Source organism: Camponotus floridanus, unplaced genomic scaffold (genome assembly GCF_003227725.1).
Source record: "Camponotus floridanus strain SB8 unplaced genomic scaffold, Cflo_v7.5 scaffold22, whole genome shotgun sequence".
In the NCBI taxonomy this organism is placed as follows: domain Eukaryota; kingdom Metazoa; phylum Arthropoda; class Insecta; order Hymenoptera; family Formicidae; genus Camponotus; species Camponotus floridanus.
In genome coordinates, this window is record NW_020229348.1 from 1,285,368 (window position 1) to 1,309,106 (window position 23,739).

Genomic DNA, 23,739 nt, shown 5'->3' on the forward strand with positions numbered 1-23,739 from the left:
TATTAAAGATAAAAGAACACAGAAAATATTCTATAAATGTTATGCTTCAAGAAATTGCAATTCTCTCTTTCTCTCTCTCTCTCTTTTTCTGTCCTTGCTTTCTGATTAGCTTTTCACATTTTAGATGATATTCAAATCTCTTTTCATTCCGATGCAAAATCCCATTTTATTAGATATATCACAATTAAAGCTATTTAAGAATTTTCAATTCGGAAGTCGAAATTCTTCATCGAGCGACGGTCAATCGATTGCGTGTACAATAATAGTACAACTTTTCACATTGTCAAAATTGGATGCTCAGCATCGTCTAGATCTGATTCGCTTATCGAATAAATAAAGAAAAACATGAAAAGAGAATGGGAATGTAATTCTCATAGAAAATTGTATATTAATATTTTTTTTCCTTCGTCGTAGATACTTTTTCGAGTAGAGTACTAAGTGATCGTCAAGCTTGCGAATGAAATTATCAATACCCAAATCTCTTTGTTTCGTTCTCTTTTTTTTTTCTCTTTATTATTTCCTTTCTCTCCCTCTCTTTCTTGCCTTTTCCTCGCATACTTCTTTTATCAGATATATCTATAACGTGTATACCTTACCTCGTTTTCAATGATCATCTTAAGAATACGTTTATTAGGCATAAATGCATTTCTATCCTTCTCACACGTTGCATGCGTAAAGGGGTATATCACGATAGGTTACGTCAACGCGTCGTAGAAATAAAAGTTTCAACGGAAATATTCGCGCGTACGAATCTCTGATTTCGTCTCGTCAACGTGAAAAGCATTTCGAATATGAATTCGAAATGTACGGAGAGACGTGGAAACGAATTTTCCGATGTAATACAGTAATGTATTAATAGCAATTGCTTTTGTACGCGCGTTTGTAACTTCTTCGAAAGACGAGCATCTCCTTTTTCACCCTAAACGTGCTAAGGAAACGCTGCGTAAAGTAAAACGTCGATATTACCGTGCTGTCGATCGTGGATTAAATCTCAACAGCGCTCAGCCTCCACTCAAGGATTAATCAAAGACTAACGAAAATCGAAAGTTACACAAGTCTTGGGACTCTAAGGCCGAGTGCGACCAGCACAGCATTTTTTCCGACGCTTTTGCTATTGCACTCGTTACCCCGGCCATAGTATCGACCACTCACTTGGTCTGATTGCACGGTTGCTCCAGAGTCGGTGTCAGGCCGATTGGCGCGCCGTTGCTTAAATTCGATGCAGCCGGACCTTTGCGTGCGAGTTTTGACCTACAAAACCGTATTAAGCATAGTCTCTTCGTTTCCATGTAATTCATGCATATAAAATAATGTACTGTACTGTACTGTGTATTTTTTTTTAATTCTCAATAATTAAAATAATTCTAATAATATTTCTAATAATTAAAATAATTCTCAATAATTAAAATAAAAACGAGAAAGGACAAAATAAGTTTACGCTTGTTGCACGTACCTAATTTGACCAGCTAGGAGAGGATTAATTGCGTACAGCCAATCGTAGACCTCCTTATCGCCTAAAGTCTGCAGCAAGTATCCTCTGTGCTTGGTAACAACACTATAATAAATAAAAACAGATATTTTAGAAAGTTACACAATTGCATATATATTTATCTTTTTAAATTTTTTCGCAAAGAGTTTACCTGAATGTATTCGGCACTTTCACCATGGCCAGCTGATCCTCGGAGTATTCAACTTGAGCTGTAGCTAAATTAATTAGCGCTCTTTCAACGGGATCCTTTTCCTCTCGGAAAATAAGAACATATGGTCGACGAACAGCCTGAAGCAAAGGAAAAATATAATATTAGATCTTGATATTACACAGATACACGCATATATAGGCAAGGAAACGTAGGTTTAATGATGACGAACGCACCACCCAGCGTTTCTTCCAACCGTTGGTCTTGTGTTCGAGAACGTTCAAGTAGCCTTTCCGCGCAATGACCGGGCTAATACGAATTTCCTCCACCTCCGGTACATACAACACCAAGTTCTCCTTCGACGGTGAAGATGAGCCCAACGGTGGCGGTGCGACTGTGCAAGTTTGATTGGCCGACTCACTTGCCAATATACTCTCTTGGAGCTCTTGCAATCTAGCCCTCTCCGGTGAGCTTAACCTAAGGAGGCACGACTTAGACCTGCTCCATACTATTATATCAGCAGCCTGCAAGTAACACTCCAGCATAACCCTGAGCCAATCATGCTGGCGGTTGTCAATCTCGGTACGTCGAGACGAGTCGAGCGTCTCATTGCCACGCGTTGAAACGAATGCGAAAGCATAAATATTTTAGAAGCTGTATCGTTTTAAAGAAGCGCGATATAATATGTAGCGAACTAAATTAATGTGTTGTGAATCGCCGCGGTAGGCAATAATAAAAATGTGAATGTTGTTTTTTGTTGCTTTTTTTTAATCGCTTCGAAACAATCGATGCTTTCATTCATATTTCATGTAAAATTTATCGGGTAAATATTGTAAAATTAGTAATGAATGAATATTGTTTTGTTTCAACTTCCAAGGATATCATATTGCTTATGTTGTTCTAAAGAGGAACGATGAAGCAAAGCGTGGACAACCGCTACTAGCAGGAGCACTCATGAGGCATGCAGGGAGGGTTACCTGCTTCAAGAAATCGCTAGCTCTCGCATATACTGACTCTTGAGACGAGGACGATATGACCGAGGACATCATAGACGCGGATAGATCGGTTATGGTATCCTCTCCGGGTGAAACATCAGCAAGTAGTATCGGTTCTTTGCTTGGGATTCTTCCTTGGATAAGTTTAATATATTTGGTCGCCAATTCACGCTCCCTCTCGGTCATTTCCCAGGGTTCGTACACATCTTTACTGGTTGAGCGTTTCAGCTTCACCGGGCTGGCATGTGGTTCGTTCGTGGCTTTTGCCACCATGTTACATACATCCTAAGACATATCAGAAAAATATGCATATATTATTGTATATCACGCGTATATCACATATATTTTAATAAATGTAGAATATGTACAACTACCTTTTCACTCTTCGTGAAATCGTGCAAAGGTTTATTGCAGAATGATAGTTTGTCGATACCGAGTTTTTCCCGCAACAATAATGTGTGCCGCACTCTCTCCACTTCCTCTAGCCTCGTCAACTTCTCGAGCTCCCATTGATGATCAAATATGAGACTGTCTCCGCGCGGTCTCCATCCATGCAGATTCTCTTCACCCCTGACATACGTGGAACTCGTATCCAAGACGCGACGTTGACGTCTTTGAACTCCTACAAATAAATAGGGAAGGAAAAGGGATGGGTATCGAGTGAAAGAGAAAAGAAAGAATCCAAAATATGAGAAAATATAAAACATCTATTGCGTTTACAAAAAAAATATTTTAAGGAACTTTGTTATATCGAAAGATGGTAAGAAATTTATAATATGTTAATTAAATGAATATCTTATAGAATTAGAATAATCAATGTGTATAATTATAATATTGGAATATTGCTATTTTTTTTCTCAAACTGGAGAATGATATCTAAATCACGTTTTAATCCTTGAAATCCATCAAACACCATATCCGATATTTTTTATAGATATATACAATTAGATAAACATACAAATGTTTTCCAGAGAAAATGAAATATATAATTTGAGGTGGGAATTCCATCTTAATGTGCGATATTAAATGAAACACGGGACTACACTATGGTTAGACATGACAAACCTGGGCTACCTGCTTCCGAAGAACGGCGTAGCACTAGTTCGTAGACGCCGCTGAGTCGATTCGCTTCTTGATTGCGATAACTGCCGCTAAATAAGTGTTTAAGCGAACGCGGGCCGACTCTTGCGTCCCTTCCATAGATGATCATGCTCAGGTCCTTCGTGATGATAGCAGGTCTTCCACAGTTCTCCAGCTAATTGATACAAGTAAAAGATAATACTTTACAAAATGTTTCTAAAAGTGATTTAAATATATTTCTGATATGTACCTCAAGATACGCTGAAATGGTCATAAAGATTTGCTCTCCATAAGACGTGACTCGATTAAGCAGAGCCGAATTGTGCAGGGAGCTGTCCCAAGCTGCTTCGAATCTAAACATAGTGCGATCGTCACCGGGAATCTCAAGATATTCGCCAGGGAATAGGCCTAAGGAGAGTACAGATGAGTCGTTATCCTCTTCCTCGGGTTCCGGGGTATTTCGGATACGGCCAACCACGAGTTCGCGCACATCCTTCCATCTCAATTCAGAAGCCGGTTCGTGCACAATGGTGATTCGTATACGTCGCTGTATACCTTGATGAAGCAAAAACAATCCGCGACACGGCAGATCATCGCTATGATCTACCACCGACGGTACGTACTCCCCGTTCGGTGCCAATTCGCAAATTTCGAACCACACCAATACATCGTACTTGGCATGTACGTGAGACGTGCTGGGAGACGGTAGAACGCTGCCGAATTTCGGCGAACGAACTGGTTGGCTGATCGGTATGGAAGGCGGAAGCATCCTCTTCGGTGGTTGTCGTACGCTGCTATGTAAACACACAAATGTGTCTTGTATGAAAAAAGTTCTTACAAGTAAAATACAATAAAATAGAATTAAAGCATTTATCGATTAACACTCACTATTCCAGCTTCGCATCCTTGTGTAACGGATGTTGTTGATAATGACCAAACACTTCAAAGACGATAGGTTGTGTCTTCAAATACTCTAAGAAGGATTTGGTAACCGTGACCGTAATCTGTATATTGATAAAAAATATTACCCATAATCTAATTCGGATAAAGCTCTTTCTATTAATTTGAAACATGATTATTTTCGATAACACTTACATTTTGTACGTGATAAAATCCTGGTGGATTGCCCTTGCCTGTGTTCTTCACCGGTTCTGTCGAGAAAGCTTCGTCATGTCGATGTAGGAAGCTGCAAAAATAATTACATTGCAATGTGTTTACATTTAAAATATCACGTTTAAAATATACTGAAATATAGGCGTACTTACTTGAATTGACAGAAAATGTCAGCGTATTCTGTAGAAATACCCATAGCTTGTAGGACCGTTACCCTAAAAGTGAATTCCGCGCCAGATTGCAAATGATCCGGCAAATCCTCCTCCTTCATGTCACTCGAAACCGAGCTATCGCCTCTGCCACTGTCAGCGTCTCCTATATCATCCTCGTCTTTCATGTCTTTCTGATTAATTTCGTTATGTCCCTCGACAACGCGTTCCTCGTGCAATACGATTTGTCGATTCTTCTCCAAAGTTTGAGCCAAAAGTGTGTTCCGTTTGTTATGCTTGTGCCCGCCAAATAGATCATCCTCAAAAGAGATTCGTGCTGATTGTCTGACGCCGCTTGAGTATTCGCTATTTTCCTCTTCTGGAAGAAGGATTCCTTATGTATGTCCTATATGTATATGATATATGAAATAAAACGACAGTATGGCTACGGATTACGTACCGACTACGGCTTGTACAGCGACCCGCAAGTAACCCTTAACATCGCCCTTCTCATTCACAATCGCTACTTTGTGAATCAACGGCACTGGATACATGAGATTGCTCAGATACACGAAGGCTCTAAAATTAGATTTAAAATCATATTAGTATAAAATAATATTAGTATTATGGCGATATATTAAAAAAAACATAAAAAAGCAGAAAGGAATTATAGTATTACATACTAATGAAGATTGGAAGTAATACAAATTTCATCTATAACGAAAAACTTCAATATATTTAGTTTTCATCATCGCTTTCATTATATTTTAGTATCAAAAATATTTAAAATATATAAATTTTATGTTTTATATTGTATATGAGTTTTGTAATAATGTTAAAGAAATAGAAATTAATACATCATATTTTGAATAGCAGTAACAATTACTTATATAAAGTAAATTTAATTAAAATTCCGATACTAATTGTTCGTTTACCTGCCGACCATGCGGAACCACGGGAATCTATCGTAAAACGGATCGCCACCTGTGATAGATTCGATATTGAAATCTGGAGATGTAGGCGAGAGTTCGGCCTCATTGTGATACATCTCGCGCATCAGCTCCAACCTTTGTCTGAAGAACAAAAAAGATTATTATCTACTACGAGTTCTACATAAGATATAGTTATGTAAATGTGATCGTAATTGGTGTGTTAAATCATCAAAACGTGTTCAAAACTTGATCAAAAATTTCTTCAGCTGAACTTCTTCAAGAATTTTTTCATCTTCAAAATTCAAAGATCTTTTTGATCTTTTCATACGTATTTATATCGATATTTTATTGTTACAATCAGAATAATAATCGCATAGATGCAATTATTTCATTCAATTTTTCTCATCCAGAAATTTTGTTCTCACAATATGAAGTGTATTATTTAACAATCATAAGTGAATGTTATATAATTGATAAAAAAATATTTGAAATAAATAGACACACGTTTATTATAAAATGTAAAATTTTTGAATTTCTTTTTACGTCTAATATTTGTTTTTCCATCGTTTCCATCTTAATCGAGTTGTGTCACAATCTCGGATATACACGTGCATGTTAAATTGAAAAGCGAGATAGTGAGGACACGAGCTCAGCGGGAGATAATAAAGAAGATGTGTTAGTGTTTGAGATAGACGTGCATAGAATGTGAAGAGACACACTTCTCACATTCAGACAGCATAGAAATATTCTTTACAGCAGCAGAAGCGGTGCTGCGTTTAATAAACGCGATGGCGTAAATTTTTGCGAGAAAGAGGAGGAGGAGGGAGCTCAATCTATTCGATCCGATTTGTCACGTTACGCTATGAACTGAAAACAAACCATGCAGAATCGTCGAAAACGTTCGCGAGTTCCAAGTGCAAAGCTCGATTTCGTTTCTTGTACCGGCGAGCATCGCGTTGCCATATCGAGAAAGCCTCTCACAAAACAGAAAGAGCGAAAAAACGACAAAAAACACGCACGGCGATAAAACGCACGACTGTTGCGGCCAGTAATGAAAAGTTCTTCGAGGCCGGGCGTAAAGCGTGTTAACATGGCGATAAGAGGAGAGCCTCGCGCACCAACCTCGAAGGCAAAAGATTTGCGAGCGAGAACTTCGGATTAGAGTAGATCGTAAGGCATTGGAAAATATCCTCTTTGGCCTCCGGAGTGCTAGGGCTCGAGTCCTCGTTGTACACGTGTCGCATCAGCTCCAAGCGCTGTCTACAAGTCAACATGTATTACTTCGCTGTGCGTCCTTTTGTATGCGCTCTCTATCCGAATGTCGATTCAATCTAACATAGATAAGCCGCGATTTTGCTTGAGTAGCAAATGCAAACTTTCAATATCTTTGATGCGCGATGCGCCTGGGAGAATTTTTGATCACTTCGCGATATAAATATTATTACAAAATTGTTTAGTTTCCGTATTAATATTATAGTTTCCGACACACACGAGCAGGTAATCTTTAAAACATAATTTTCATTAAGCACGCAACAAGTGCATTCGTGCATTAGTAACGAAATAAAAGAGACTATTAAACGCGTTGCATGAACAAATTTTATTTCGTTTATAGAAATAAATAATTGCACGGTAATATTGTAGAACATGCTGGATGTACAATTTTAGTTATATATATATATATATATATATATATATATATATATATATATATAATGCAATTATAATTTAATTACAAAATTACTTAATAGAATATCGTTAACTTCTTCAAAAGATGATTAATTATGATATTAATTATGATATCTTATATTTTTTAGAAATATAAGATATGTGCATTTCATTTATACTTCTCTTTCCCTCAGCACGGATGGAAACTATAATAAAATATGAAATAAATATAAAGCAAACCTTAGTTTATCTAATGTCCAGTAATGCGTAGCACCATTTTTCGTATCCTGGACTTCAACAGCAACGATCGTGCGTGGAAACGGCCTCTCATCCTCATCTTCGTCATCCATGACAGGTAAAAGATCAGGTGGTAGTGGCGAATAAAGAGTATCCGTGAGTAAAGTAAATTGGAATTGAACCTAAAAGAGAGAAAATTAATGCAACAAAATCCATTATGGCAAGGAAAGTTTTTTTTTATAGGTTTTTTTGAAAACTATAAATTCTTAATAATATCAAATAATGCTATTTTTGTAAAATGTATGATATTTCTGTAAAAAAATATCGCAATAAAAAAGATGTACATATACGCAAATCATACAAGTAAACGTAATTTTTATTATTTATCGAAAATATGCGAAAAAAGTTCATATCCAAAAGTATACAAGGACGCATTAGTGCAAAAGTCAGAAAAGTGTGCTAAAGTTTTTCATTATAAATTCACGACTGTACCTTCTTTTTTAATTCAACAGATATGGCATTAGCCTCTTTAAGGAATATCGCGTTGCCCCAAAGATCGTCCCGTAAACTCGTAAATTGATGATATTTCCACTTGCGGAAGGCCCAAGCGGCCAGTTGAAACTCTCTCTCGGTCCAGTTGCTCTCTGCGTCAAACAATGGGTTGACTGAAATGCAAGCCATTACCAGGCAAAACAGTCAGAGAAAAGCCAAGCATTTTATAAAATAATACCGAGTTTACTTTACGAGAATATGCTATGTCCTATCAACAAGTGTGAATATGCTCCATTGCATGCAATAAACTTTCATAAGTCAATAGTGTGGTAACTTATGAAAAAAAAAAACATTCGGAGTGTTACACGTGTTAGATAAGAGAATGCCCAATTGATCGGGCATAGCTATACCAAAATATATTAGACATTCGAAGAGCGATTATATTTTCCACACTCACCGAAAATATCTTCCTCGATATTGTTGAAATCTTCTGGCGTATAACTGCTGTACATAGACATTGTCATACTTTGTTCTTCCACCTGTCTCTGCAATGCGTCTATCCGTGCTTCGTAGCTCTATTCATAGGAACAATTATCAATTGCAATAATGTATATATGAATTTAGAGATCATATATGTATTTGTACACGTACCTTTCGTTGCTCCTCAAACAGTTGATCAGCTTCTTCCTTTTCTTTACGGAACTGTTCCTCCAACACAAGTAATCTCTTCTCCATTTCAACCTTCAGATCGATGCCCTGTTTTTCTAACAGCTCAACCTGTGCAAAGTCCCAGTCCGCGACTGGTTCAATGTTGCCAGGAGTTTCCGCTGGTGATCCATTTGCTATTCGTTCGCGTACTGAATGATTGAACAACAAGAAATATACAGTATTTATATATTCTCTCTAGTAAATATCTATAACATCGTAAATCACATACATATCAAATATTAAAGATGCTTTATAGTACCTTGATCAGGATGATTAAATCGGAAAACATGACTTTTTCCCAGGATAACACGCGAACCAGTCGTCAGAATAAGCGATTCGGTCACTTCGCGACCATTGACATAGATCAAAGCTCCTTTCTTCGGTATAAGAGTTATGATGCCCTCATGATTTTCGAAAACACAATGTTCGCTTAGTATATGCGGGCCGCACAGCTGAATATCCTGGGGTATAATAGCTTCAGCGCTACCGATGCGCGTAAATCCGTCCTTGATATAATAGATCAGACATTCCGACATGAGAGGATCCTCGTTTAGATTTACTAAATGCGGTGTCTTTTTCGGTGAGAATACACCCACTGTGACACCATCTTCTTTCACAGCGACTCCCATTTCGGCGAATACCGCTTCGCGTTGCAGACGAATCGATTCCGTTCGTTTCAGCTTCTCTTCCCACGTTTCGTTCAATTCTGAAACAGAAGTAGAATTAGTTAAAATAGATAATTTATTAAACATTAGTTAAAATACGACATTTATTAAAAATTATAAAAATGTACATTGTTAAAATAATTCCAGTTACCTGCGATCAATTTTTCAGATGCTTGCAATTGATCAACTGCTTCTTCGGCGATAGTAGATGTAGTATGGGAGGGGATTCTCGGCCGTGTCTCCTTGGTATCCTCTTCATTTCGCTTGTTCGTTCTGATAATTTCATCCCCTGTAAAATAAGAATGGTCAAGAGTCGAGAAAATGCAGTCATATGTTAGAATGGCAAGCCTGCGTCGGAGTCGGTATCATGTGTGTCGTAATGTAAACATCAAAAGCCATAATTAAAGCAGTGGCGTAGATGAAGAGACATATGTCAGAAGCTGAAAAGAGTTTATATATTGTGTTGCTAATTAATTAATCAATCCTTTTCAAACTTCAAAGATATAATTCGAATAAGTTGTGATGTATTTAGAGCACCAACATAATTTAAATATGTATAATTATGATATAATGTATATCACCATTCGATATGTATTATATGAATTTTCGATTATAAATTTAATTAATTTTTTTAACATCCTTATATATTATCTTCATATATTTTTTATCTTCTATAATGTAACACATTTATTCCATAATTTATTCAATAATTTACACATTCTTGTTCTTGCAAACAATAGAAGCATAATGGATCATCAATTTACACAGCATTGATTAAATTAATTTCACTTAAATTTTAATGAAAAAAAAAATTATTGCGAGATGTTAACTACATCAGATATAAAGGAGGGAAGCGCAATCGCGATAAATATTAACAGGACAGACGTACATTAAATGAAGACAAAAGAAAATTCGTGAAGCAAACGTATAAAAGAAGAAATTTATATATATATATATATATATGTATCACTGATAAATATATTTTGCGCTTGACAATAAAATATAAGCGCATAAATGAAAGAAAAATAATAAAATATCTACGACAGAGGCGTAAGAGATGGACGATGCCTGTCTTGACTGTATTCTTTGCTGTTATATGGATTGTTAGCATTTTTACTTACTAGATTCTTTCTTTTCGTACGTAACTTTGCCATCTGGCCCTATATCGAGCGCAAGGGGAAACAAAGAAAAAAATACTATGTGAATGAATTGCCTCTATCGCGCGCTGTGCAATAGCAATTAATTTATAATCAAGAATTTAGATTTTTTATGGCACGTATGTGTTAATTCCTACATGACAACAATATTATTATGTAAACTATATTTAAATCGTAGAAAAGACGATCAACAATTAGCATAATATATAAAATAAGAATCATATATTTACAACGATATTAATTATATGTAAAGCACATGTGAATTTATTAACAGAGTCTAATTAGGAGATTATTTATATTTGTATTTAATTACTGATCAAGTTTTATTCAGTCTGTCTTCGTCTCGTATGCTTTCAAGAATAAAGAGCTTTTTATATATATATAATCCAATTCTTTTATATTAATTTTTAAAAGCTTACTGAAAGAAATGATACCTTTACCTTCTTGAACATCGATGCCTTCCTGTTTTAGAAGTTCCCGTAGTTTCTGTATTTCTTCTTTGAGTTCTCTGATAAGTCTGGCATTTGCATCTTCATTGACAACGGCCTTGCAAACGATCTGTTTCGCTCTGTCTGCATATCTATCAATAAAACCAAAATCTTTTAAATCTAAAATAATTAACGCTTCAATATACATATTTTAATTCAAATTTTAATTTATTTCAGAAACTCTAATTTTAATATATTTCAATAATTAAAAAATATATATAACAAACAATGAAAATCTCTTACCGTAAAGTCGAGAGTGTCTCATCGTAATTGATGTCGGCAGGACTAATTGCTGCAATCATAGCAGTTTTTGAATTTCCACCCAAGTTCTCCCGTAATAACCATGTTAAAACTGAGTCTCTGTATGGTATGAAATCGGCCTTTTTCTTCTTTTTTGTTGCCTATAAAGAAACAAAAATTGACAAAAAAAAAAAATTATATATTACTTGTATAATTAATTTATTTCGAAAATTCTAATTTTAATTTCAATAAACTTACCGCCTAACAATCCGCGATAAAGCAGCAAACAAACGCGTAATAATATGATATATTTCAATATAATATCAATATGATATATTCGGTATTTAATGTAACGTAAAAATTTGAGCAAGATACTTACAATTTCGGCTAGGGCACTAATAACCTTTCCGAGAGTTGTCAGACTCTTGTTAATATTAGCTCCTTCCTTCAATCGTGTACCTTTAGCACCTGTCGAATCGGCTCTCTCGGATCCAGCTAAATCAACCAGCGATATTTTACTAACTTTCTCTGTCATCAAACCGGTGGCGCAGTCCTGCTGCTGTTGTGTAAAGAATATAGTGAAAACAGCGTGCGATCTACTGGATGTTTCGTTCATATTTGTTGCTGCGACAGTTCTAGAATGATTACAATATGATTCTCAACAATGTATTAAACATGTTACGAAAAGAATTTATATAAATAATTAGTATGTGGTATTTAAACTAACCTGGCCTTGTTACCCTCGTCTATAAGATCGTGAATATCTTGGTACGACAGTACAGCCAATTTGGAAAGATCTTCTACGTAAGGTCCATAAAGAGGGTGCTCCCTTACTCGAAGATTCCCCCTATTTTTTGGATTCAACAAGTCGCGCACTCTCTCGCAATAGATTTCCATATAACTCACTTCTACCGAATACTTCAATCGTTCATTAGACGTATAGCTAATTTTCCTAAACAGATCCTTGCATATTTGCGGTATTATTCCTTCCTGTCCATCTTCTTGCTTACCCATCATGGTGTAAGATTTACCGGCGCCAGTTTGACCGTATGCGAAAATGCAAACATTATAGCCTGTATCGCAAAACAAAATAAATTATATAACGTCTATAGTAAAATGTACAAATTAATTTTGATTAATTTTTTTGAAAAATAATATATTACGTAAATAATATATTGGTTTCAATAAATTTTATTTAAAAGATAACTTTAATAGTTGATAATGTGTGACTATATTTACAGTTATTTCTTGTACAAGAGCTATTACATTATTCGTATGGTTTTAAATACGAATTTGTTTAGTTATTTTTTAACGAGTCGTTAAAAAAAGATTTAAAAAAACACGTAATCTGTTAACTAATATCTACCTTCAAAAGCGTGTATCAACATTTCTTCGCCGATATCTTTGTAAACCATGAGTTGAGATGAATAGTTCTCATCATTTGGCTGCACAAATATGAAAATTCACCATAAAATAAATATAATAATATTATCTCTTAATATTTTTCATTAAAATAAAAAACAGATACACTTACGTCCATAGAAAAGTAGGAATAATCATAATTGAAGCTTTTGACAGCGTCTTTGCTTCCCGGTGTGGCCTTAGGATTCACTATGGCTATAATGTAAAAATAACAGGTATAGCATAGATTATGCAGCGTAAGTTTATGCATTGTTGGTTTAAATTATGAGTTAAAGAAACTTACAAGTAGTGTTCCCTGTCATATCTATGATACATTGTGCCTGACGAGTGATTTCGCGATGGTTGAAGGGTCGTACCCTCACCGCCACCTTAACCGACGACATTTTTCTTGTTTTTTTTTAACTTAGCGTCGGATAAAGCCGGCGGCGGTGCTGGTGATAACTTCCTCTCTATTAAACTCTCTACAACAAAATTTTATTTCAATTGTTATAATGTCGTCGTCGAATTTATTAATTACTTTATATTATTAATAGTATATTATTAATTGTTATTTATATTAATATACAATACATAATAATGATTTATATTATTAATATTAATAATAAATATTAATTATTTATATTTTTAATAATATAATCGATAAATTTCTTAAGTCAAAGTTCATCGTTCAGACAGAAGAAAATTTTCTTGTAAGTAAAAATAAAAGATCAATATTAGAAATTCATTAATATTTAATCTCAATTGCGACGTCTGAATTCTCTACTCTCAAGAATTCATATATTTTATAATCTTTCTACAATCTTAATTTATGCAAATGTGTGTTTTACATTATGTTCAAGGATGCTATTAGATCAAGTGAATCAATAAGAAATTAGTAAATTTTTTTTAATGTATTTGATTGTAAATATTTAAAACTTGAAAATATTAAACAATTAAATTCCTACTTACAAATCATAGAGTGAAAAGGATTAGATAAAATCTGATCGATACAGTAATAAATTAGTAAAATAAAATAATTTACACTTACAAATGTCGTTGAAGCATAGTACGGGTCATTGATCCGTACAGAAATACGTAGATTTTATCAAAGAATAATTAATTAATATTCGCGCGCGCGCATGATCTATTCGTGAAAAGCTAGAGAAGTCATATCATATGCGGAAAATGAAATTACGACTAACTTGTGAATATTTGAAGAAAGTAGATATAAATACTTTGAGAAAACGAAAGAATAATTTACACAAAATCCATTTTCCAAATGTCAAATTATTCTCTTCCACAAATAAACCTCGCAAATGTTGTTATGTAAAAAGGAATAAAAGTATAGAGAACATATGTGTATAATTATGTAAATGAGTTATCTCTGTAATGTGAGTTATATTTTCTTAAAATCTGATTAAGAATTTTCTTAAAAATTATCATAAATTAAATATGATCGACGAGTAGAGCTTTCAAATAATTAACATTTGCCCTATTCATGAAAATCAATCCTCTTATGCATTATTTTTTATCTTATTTCGTTATTTAAAAAAAAAAAAAATATAGATTTATCTTTCGATAAAATTCTCATAAATATTTAAAACGTCCTACATTTTCATACTAAATTAAGATTTGTCAAAAAGATTATTTAACGATGTAATCGAGAAAAAATTGCAAGGAAAAACAAATGTTTTAATTACTAAAAAATTAATTAATAAAGAAAAAAAAGAAGTGTATGTCATATGAAATAATTGATGTGTATGTCATCTGAAATAATTGAATAGTTAATATATTTACAAGGCATATTCTTCAGTGCACAGTGAAAAATATTAAATAAGAGTTAAAGAAATTGATTTTTTTTTCAATTAACAGCGTCTACCTTTCGCGACTTTATAGAACCCCTTAAATCATAGATGTAAATTCGTCAGGATGTGAGAGGCTCGAAGGTGTACGATACGCGTGGAGAAGAACCATAGGAACGTTGGACGTCATCACATTTCAAGAAGATATCCCTTCTGCGAGGCCACCTTCGTAATTGACGTACAAAACACCATCACGGCAGCGGTGTGATCGATACGACGGCGTCCGAGTACTGTTCGCGGAGGAAGGTCCGGAAGGGGCGGAGGCGAGGAACAGCGTATATGTGGATTTTTACGATCGATCGTCCACACGTTCGAAGGATACGTGGTCGGGTCTTACCTTCGGGGAGCGCCGTTCGTCTCTAGGCGAGAAGAAAAAGATGCGGACTGTGATGAGAGGAGCCTCGCGAATGAAATGACCTCACGAGGAAAGGTGACTCTCTCCAGAGGAAGATCAAGAGTCGCGGCGCGATGCTTCACGTCGACTCACTATACGTCACTACGTCGGCCATCCGCTGGACGATCCGCGATCCACGAAACCCCCGTAAGCGGACATTATAGCGCGTTTACCCACGTAACACTCACGCGTATACACCCGCGCACGCACATACCCCTGTGCGAATTACAGCCTGCCTGCTTGTCCGTCTGTCTACCTGTCTGCCAAGCGGACTTCGGCGAATTCGCTTCTCCGCTCTTGCAATGCCACCCCCGTTGTTATCCCGTCGTTGTAGCGAGTACTGACGACGTATACCGCGGGCGCCTGCGTGATGCTCCGTCGTCGTCGGGGACACAGACTCGTGTCTAGAGTAGGGATACTTAAGTTTAGTAGGGTACTGATACTTCTCTACCTCTTTGATATCGAATCAGTATGAGTATCGATATTTCTCTCGTTGTTTCCAGGAAAAACATTCTTTTTTGCGTTATTTTAATTAATAGCAACAGAAGCAATTGATATTATTTCGTCTTTTCTGCTGTCTTTCTCTGAGATACGATAATATTATTTTCCTGTGATATTGACGTTTTATGATATTCACGCAAAGAGATGCTATTCTTAAAAGACAAATCATTATTATGAAATGAGTCTCTAACTAAATTGAATTAAAAAGCGTCTTTTTTCATTTATATTACTTTTTGTATCTTACAGTTGCACGAATAAATATATTCTCCTTCTTTTATTATATAATTATTTTATTTTAAAACTGTCAAATATAATTATGATAAACAAATCATTTAATTTTATCATTTATATTTACTGCTCCATTTTCAATTTATTGTCTCCAATTATCGTTATTTATTTATGTCTTTTTTGAAAAAATGCCTTAAAAGAACGCATGTGTAAAAATGATATCGTTGGCTAATTGTTAAATTTATGTTTAAAATCAGATTGGGAGATAAAGTGAGAGTTGTTTATCGCTATCAAATGTTTTATTTCCCATATATAATATTCGTGGATAAAAAAATAAAAATGTCCATATCCTATTAAATTAAAGTATCCCTAGTCACAGCCTGTGTCTCGAGTTACCGTGCCGTATTTTAACCACTAAAGGGAGAAGAGAGAAGAGGGAGAGCACAGAGTAGGTAGCTACAAACCACGCGCGAATGCCTTGTAAGGCGGTCGTAAGGGTTGTAATATTCGCTTCCTGCCACGCGCGCAACTCATGATTTCCTCGCTGGATGGTACGAAGAACAAAGTACCCGAGAACGCAAATATCTTCCACTAAGTAACTCCGACTTGAAGGCTGAAGGTGAAAAGATACAGCGAGTTAATTAGAACGCAGTTATCAGAATTTATTAAATTATTTTGACGTATACGACATTCGTATTAATTAGTTTGCAAGAGCTGTTTTTCATTCGAAAATAAACTTGTATCGTCTATTCTTTGACAAAAAGGCAGAGTGTGTGCACGCGTGCATATATATAAGGGAGAGAAGGGTAGACTCGACACCTGAGTACACCAGGTGCACATTGATCTAATTACGCTGAATAGCAGATATTTCAGATATTATCGCGCAGATTATAAGAGCTACCTGTAGATATTAAAATCTTTTAAAACTTTAATTTGTTATATATCTAGGTCGCGAATGACAACAAGGCATGATAAATGTGAGTTTAAATCTCGACAAGATTACAAGGTAATCAACTTTAATGAATGTTTAGAGAGAGGGTGCGTTTATAGATTAATTATTTAATGTGACGGAAAAAGAAGAAATTATTCATTATATAATTGAAATCACGACAGACTCCAACATTAAGAAATCAGTAAAAATTTAATACGCATTTGTGTTAAGAAATCTTATTAAATCATACAGAAATTAAATATTATATAGGATAAAAAATGTCTATGTAATTAATAATAGTAGTTTATTGTCTATATTCGAAAAGTAAATTTGTCAAACCCGAAGTCAATCGAATGCTATTCGGGTCTTTTTACGTTTGGCTGTGAAACTAATAATAATAATATCGTTATATGAAGAAATCAATCGGTTATTTTTATTTAGCACAATTAATAAATTGTTGACACACGTAAACATTTATTAAAATTTTCGTATGAGTTGATTTATAAATGATAGACGTCAAACTTGGCAAAAAATGTAGATCAAAAGATAAAATAAATCCAATTTATAAATAAAAACTGAAATAATTAAATAAATTTTTGATTAAATATCCGATTCTCATCAAGATCGTACAAGAAAAAGCTTTTTACTTAATTCTTACTTAATTAGCTTATTTCACTTGTCGTACAGTCGATATCAAAAATAAATTTGAAAAGTTGTGTTAAAAACGCGTTAAATATTCCGCAAATTTATCGCGAGTTTATAATTTTAATGAATTTTTTAAACAGAGCAAATATTTTTTTCAAGGTATATTGAACAAGACCAATAATATCTCAGATATTTTTGACGTCCTTTAGATATCCTTGCGCGCTTTTACGTGACTTTATATTGTATAATACACAAACAATTCATTGTGTCGTCGAATGAATACATTAAACATGTCATTGTATATAAGAGATACATTGATTATTAATACTTTTCAGCTTTTATAATATAGCATATACATTTTATATACGTTTAAAGTGAAGATGTATATCAAGCATGGATATCAATGCGTTCTAAATATGAGTTTTTGTAATAAAAATCAGACGATGATTTGATTATTGTATTTGAAATGTAATATTAATTAAAAAATAATATCAGACTTATTGTAATCTCAGAAATCCGGAGAATTTTCGAATTCAGTTTAGATCGGGTATAGAAATGCTTTTACTTATGCGATGAGAATCATTTCTCAACTCTACAAAATTTTTGGAAAATTTTAAAATGATTCACAATGTTCAAATTGAATGTTCTATCCATGGAAAATGTTTAAATGACCTTCGCATTGAGATGCATGAGCATTATTTATCGGAGATGGAAGGATGAAGAGAGACCATTCTTACGCGAGCTACCCTCATGTTATGATAAAAGTTCCATACAGACATACTGTATATATACTGTATGTAACTCATATACGTTATATACCTATAAAGAAAAAAATTCTCTGACATGGCTGTTATCAAGAAACAAAATAGTGTTTCGCGTCAAGTCTATGATCGACTATTGATCGACTATTGATCGATTTTGCATGTATTACATGCATACACACACACGATAAATTAATTATATATATTCAGGATATTTACTTAAATTTTGTAAAAAATTTCTCTAAAAATTCCCTGATCTTATAGATATTTTTCTTTGAATTTCAGGTAAAAAGAATATTTAAAAAATTTTTTAATGCAAATTTATAAATAATTTTTTTACTGTGCGTTTTCTAATGCATTTCATTCATATTAAGGAAAAATACAGAGCCGTTTAAGTTTAAATGTTACATTTGCAAATATACTGAAAAAAAATTAATAGCTTTCATAAGATAAACATTTTTCACTTGTATAATATTTTTCTCGTTTTATTATAATTAAAATAATAAAAATATATATATTGCATTTACGTATTCAATTTTGTTAAGATATTGAATATGTAAACAAAAATAAATATATATTTATAAAAGAATTTTTTATAAAAAATTTTTTTAGTCCCAATAAAATTCTATGGGAATTCTGCAAGTATAAAAAACCCCTGAGCATTCCAGATTTTCTTAAGAAAAAAAAATATTTATATATATTAATATTATATAAAATTAAAAAATTGGTATTGGACAATCTCGTCGAAATTACATAAAATTCAAAGGCATTCGATATCACTTCGGTGAATTTCATTCACGTCCCCGGGCGTAAGTCATCTCGCGGCATTCTAGCGGGAAATCTCATTTTGCGAAATGAAGGAATTCTTTAGAAGTCATCCCCTCGCTAGGGGGGGAAAGGTAGCGGCATGTAGATTCACCGATGTGCGCAATCGGCCATCAAGCTGCGGATGAGTCCGGGACATTACGAGACCGATTAATCGTTCATCCGTTCGACGCCGCCTTTACCTCCAGGGGACGAGGGTGAAAACGTCGTGTCACCCTCCGCGTTCTCCGAATATGATTCGATGACGGTTTACGCCCCCGGAACGCATTTCCATCTACGTTCTTCCCACGAATCTCTCGAGTGGCATCGCGATACCGGCATAGCACTAGGGGTGGTGGATGGAATCAACGTGGCCGCCCACATACCCGCGCCCGAGTTTACACGTGTACACTCATACACATGTATACATGTATATACATACACAACTAAACACACACACACAGATGAATTACATCGATGTGAGACGGGTGGAGAGTTGCGCGCGTCGATCGACAACACCGTGGTGGTCCAGGGCCGTTTTCTCTGGCCGCTTTCTCGGTTTATGGACCAATCGCGTCGCACCTAGAGGGAGAAAATCAATAGCTCGCGGAGGCACACCAAGTGACGTCAGCTTGCAACCCCGACGATCGACCGATGCGACGCAGGCGGCGCCGGCCAATTTTCACAGAGCGCAATCAATAAGTAAAAGATATCCACGACATCGCCGATGGTACCGCGCGCGCAAAACACACACGCCTACATACGCTCGTACGCCCGCGCGCGCTTTCTCTCTCTTTCTCTTTTGCTTCGACATCAACGTCGATTAACTATACAAAAATCATCCCCTTTTCGTCACCGACACGCCGTCCCGAGAGCGAATTATTAACATGTAACGTGTCCGCCGCGCGACGCGACGCGACGCCCGGCGTCGTCGCGTCGGTCGTCTCGAGGAACGCGACATTTCCGAGAAGGAAATTTCGGGTTATACGGAAAATTTAACGAGTCGAGTCGAATTAACGAGCGAGTCTCGTAAAATTTGTTGACGTGCTTGTTCTATAGAACAAGACTGTTGCATAAGATGATATAGAATGACTCATAACTTTCGCTTGCACTTTCTTATATGGATTCTATGATCAATTTCGAGACAATATTTCTTTGTAAAAAAAAGGAATTTTTCTCTAATTAATTTTCAGCATTCTAGGTTGCTAAAAAAATTTGCAAATTTTATTATTTATTTTATAATCCCATGACATTTTTTGTTAAAGAGAACACGCGAAAAATATACTTTCGCATGTTTAATATATCCAAAAGAATTATATATAAATTGTAGAGAAAATTTATTTTCGTGAAACATCAACCTTTGAAATCTCTTTGATTTTACAAAACAAATTCTTATTGATTTTTCTTCATCCATTTCGCTTTATTTAATATAGCACAAATATATGTGCATGTAAAATAACATAAAGTAAAGTTATGAAGATATTCATTTTTGAAAAAAAGCTATTTTTAATTATTTGATGGATGTTTTCGAAAACTGGAACAGTCATAATTTTAACTACATATAAATTCATACAATATAAAGTGATGTCAATTTCTGAGAATATTGGATGTCATTTATTTTCACGACATCTGTATTTTTAATAAGACGTCACAGATACTGAAATTTTATAAAATTCAAGCTTTTTTCTAATAGCTCTTTTTTAAAAAGTCAATTTAAAATATTCATAATATATATTTCTTATTTATTTATTTTCCACCCACATATTTTTCTATTTTAATTTATTCGTTTGAATAATTTAATTTGGTCAGAAGCAATTTAAATGTTTAATTTAGTGACATGTTTGTTAACAAAAATGATTTCAGAATATAATAAATGATTTCTAATTGAAAAAATAACAGTTTTAAAATATATATCCAATGTTTATTGTTTCTTTCATTCTCAAATAAAAAAATAATGTCGTTTATTCTGATTTCAATGTATCGATATATGCTGATAAAAAGCAATTATCTAAAAGATATTAAGAATTTTAATGTTATCAATATTATCAGAATAATTTTTTTCTTTCTTGCGTAAGATTAATTTTTTCTTTCTTACTTAAAGAAGAAAATTAAAAGTGAGAAAATTAAAATTAACAATTGAATTTTCACTTTCGAAATACAAACGCGCTCTAATCGAAGAGTGAATCGATGAATAATCCCATAACGTTACAGAAGATTAAAAATTATATATGTGTCATCCAAAATATCGAGTTGTTAACGAATTCGCAATTAGTAGTCACAATACTCGAAACATCGATTATTGCTGACCTACCTTAGCCCTTTGCACTTCGTTTATATCACGAAATGTTGCCTATGGTCTGTCGTAACTCTCGAGCCCTTCAGTTCTCTTTGTACTCCCGCCCCTGTCAAATCGTTACCCTCATGCCATTTCAGTCAATCTGGAGGTACTCACTATCTATAACGATCTGTGACGGGAACGAAAGGGTCAAAATGTAACGAGAATGATGGGACAAATTGATCGAAGATTGATGTCATGAAACAAATTTGAAGTTAATTCTTCTTTAACAAAAAAAAGTTGAAGTTACTTTCTCATCTCTAAATTAAATTAAAAAAATAATTTTTTTTAAAATAAAAATCAAGGGCTTGTGTGAGTAAATAATAAAATATTATAAGGCATAATCGCTAAATTAAAATGACCATATAATCAATTTTAATATTTATCGAATGGTAAAAATCGTAATTAATATACCAATTATCAATTCAAGTACAAAATTTAATCTTCGACCCAATGAACATTATTTTATATATAACTATCTATGTTGTATTTTGTTTTTCGCCAATTGAAAACGTCAATCAAATTTTCAATTAATTGATTATATCTCAAAATTCACAGAATTATATGTAAGCTTACATGTAATATTAACATTCAATTCAAAAATAATCCCTTTATATCGAATATTAATTAAATATTCGATATAAAGAGATTAACATTCAAAATTATTATTTTTAAAGAATTTAATGAAAAATACGCGAAAGAATGACGTTTAAAATTCTCGATATAGGATAGACATATTTAATAATAAATGAACAAAAAAAACAATACAGACCGATAGCTACGAAGATACACGAAGTATATCAACCTGGATAACACACGAGTATAAATAAAAGGGATGATATAGTTATAACAATGGAGAAACGATAAATAAGAGATAGCGTTTTTCACTTTTTTTATAAATATCGAATTGTTGATTTCTTTTTTGCACCGTTCAATAAAAGTAATACCATGTCGCTTTTTTAATTTTTTCTGTCCCCTCTTCGTTCTATTTCGACTATTGATTTCACGTCTACCGCAGAATATGCAAAATATACCAACATTACAAGTAACTAAAAATAAAGAATATCTCCAATTTACACTGAAATAATGCGCCATTTATCGTAAAAATTCATTTCTTATTCCATCCCTCATCCCTGTGTTTTAACCCTCAACATGCAACGTGTGAATCGCTCAGGATATAAGTCAGGACATAACATGAAAATTCAATCAACCACCTTGTATCATTAATCGCAAAACTGTGATGGCTTCCAACGACAGAAATCATTTTCGCAAATAAATATAATGCAGAAAATCTGAGATACTAAACAGATTTCATCTTGTCCTTTCGATAATTTCGATTGCCAAGTGCTCCAGAATGACATTTTCTTCAAAATTCTTACGTGTAATTTATTCATATATGTATATATGTAACTTATTATTTTTCAATTTCGAGAATTTTAATATACGCAAGTTTAAAATCCTGAAAGATCGGATAAAATCGAAGATGTATAATTACCTTGAAATATGAAGAACGACGCGATCCGTTTCCGATATATCCCGACATAAAATGACAGGTGAAAGGGCTCATTTTTGACGTTTACTTCAAAATGACAAACAAAGACGATTCGATCGTCCCGGTACTCGGAAGCACTCGATGCCCTCGCTCGGTCTCGTCGATAAAACGCCGTTTAAATAAATAATTATCACGTCGCGTTCACACAATGTTGCGCTCGCGAAACCTTACTTTACCCTTGCTTTGTAACGACGATTGACGACGAGAGCAGCGATCACGACGACGGCGTGCAAAGTGAAAATCGCGCGAGTAGCGTAATCCGTGGCGCGAAACACGAGCGAGATATACTCACCAGATATGTAGGCAGTGACGTGAAAACAGCTGAGCTCCTACGGCCATACTGGCTCCTGGCGGTGTTCCTCGTTCCTCGGCGGCAGCGAGCGCGTCGCGTCGTACACGCTACGCGTCGTGGACCGACTTCCCCGTGTCGTGGCGAACGATCGATTATCACGCGATGTTACGAGAGAACGCTAGCCCTTTTCCCCTGCGTCTACTCTCCTACTTCGCGTTCTGCGAACGGCGCCCCGTTCCGTGCGTTCCTCTTCAATTTGCCACAACTCGCGCGGTTCACGGGCTTGCGCTCTCGTCTCTCGTCGAGTCCGCTCTCTCTTCGTAAAGATCACGCGCGCGCATGCAGATTATTTTTCTCGAGTGACACTCGGGTGATTCATACAAGTTTACCACTGATTCCCGAACATAACCTTGTTTTTTTTCTTTGTCGGGGGATAGTCGAGAAATTTTGCACGACGTCTCCTCCGATCCATGCT

General features: G+C 34.7%; 1 protein-coding gene across 21 annotated transcripts; it reads right to left on the reverse strand.

Moving 5' to 3' along the window:
- Positions 1 to 396: 396 nt before the first annotated feature.
- Positions 397 to 23,621, reverse strand: LOC105252876 (kinesin-like protein unc-104). Of its 21 annotated transcripts, XM_011260519.3 has the most exons (31): positions 23,265 to 23,621; positions 21,397 to 21,550; positions 13,264 to 13,441; positions 13,093 to 13,175; positions 12,925 to 13,003; positions 12,286 to 12,631; positions 11,938 to 12,193; positions 11,817 to 11,819; positions 11,562 to 11,719; positions 11,265 to 11,410; positions 10,795 to 10,833; positions 9,825 to 9,962; positions 9,268 to 9,714; positions 8,952 to 9,157; positions 8,758 to 8,875; positions 8,301 to 8,473; positions 7,812 to 7,990; positions 7,029 to 7,166; positions 5,910 to 6,047; positions 5,435 to 5,553; positions 4,978 to 5,353; positions 4,808 to 4,898; positions 4,601 to 4,716; positions 3,963 to 4,506; positions 3,698 to 3,887; positions 3,007 to 3,254; positions 2,615 to 2,917; positions 1,874 to 2,161; positions 1,641 to 1,777; positions 1,454 to 1,555; positions 397 to 1,251 (listed from the first exon to the last, which is right to left on the reverse strand). In XM_011260519.3, exons 3-31 carry the CDS (start codon positions 13,361 to 13,363, stop codon positions 1,149 to 1,151), a joined length of 5,364 nt encoding a protein of 1,787 aa, XP_011258821.1. In that variant the 5' UTR covers positions 13,364 to 13,441; positions 21,397 to 21,550; positions 23,265 to 23,621; the 3' UTR covers positions 397 to 1,148. The 21 variants fall into 21 exon arrangements, with proteins under 21 accessions (XP_011258821.1, XP_011258900.1, XP_011258804.1 ...); XM_011260598.3 differs by lacking the exon at positions 21,397 to 21,550 and having other exon boundaries at positions 8,301 to 8,452; XM_011260502.3 differs by lacking the exon at positions 21,397 to 21,550.
- Between the last annotated feature and the right edge of the window lie 118 nt (positions 23,622 to 23,739).

Excerpts from the sequence above, each read along its gene's own strand:
- LOC105252876 (XM_011260502.3), bottom strand. The coding sequence starts at position 13,363 with ATGTCGTCGGTTAAGGTGGCGGTGAGGGTACGACCCTTCAACCATCGC. Across the intron at positions 8,876-8,951 it reads TGTTTGAGGAGCAACGAAAG|AGCTACGAAGCACGGATAGA; the intron begins GTACGTGTACAA and ends TCCTATGAATAG. Across the intron at positions 8,474-8,757 it reads TATCGAGGAAGATATTTTCG|TCAACCCATTGTTTGACGCA; the intron begins GTGAGTGTGGAA and ends CTTGCATTTCAG.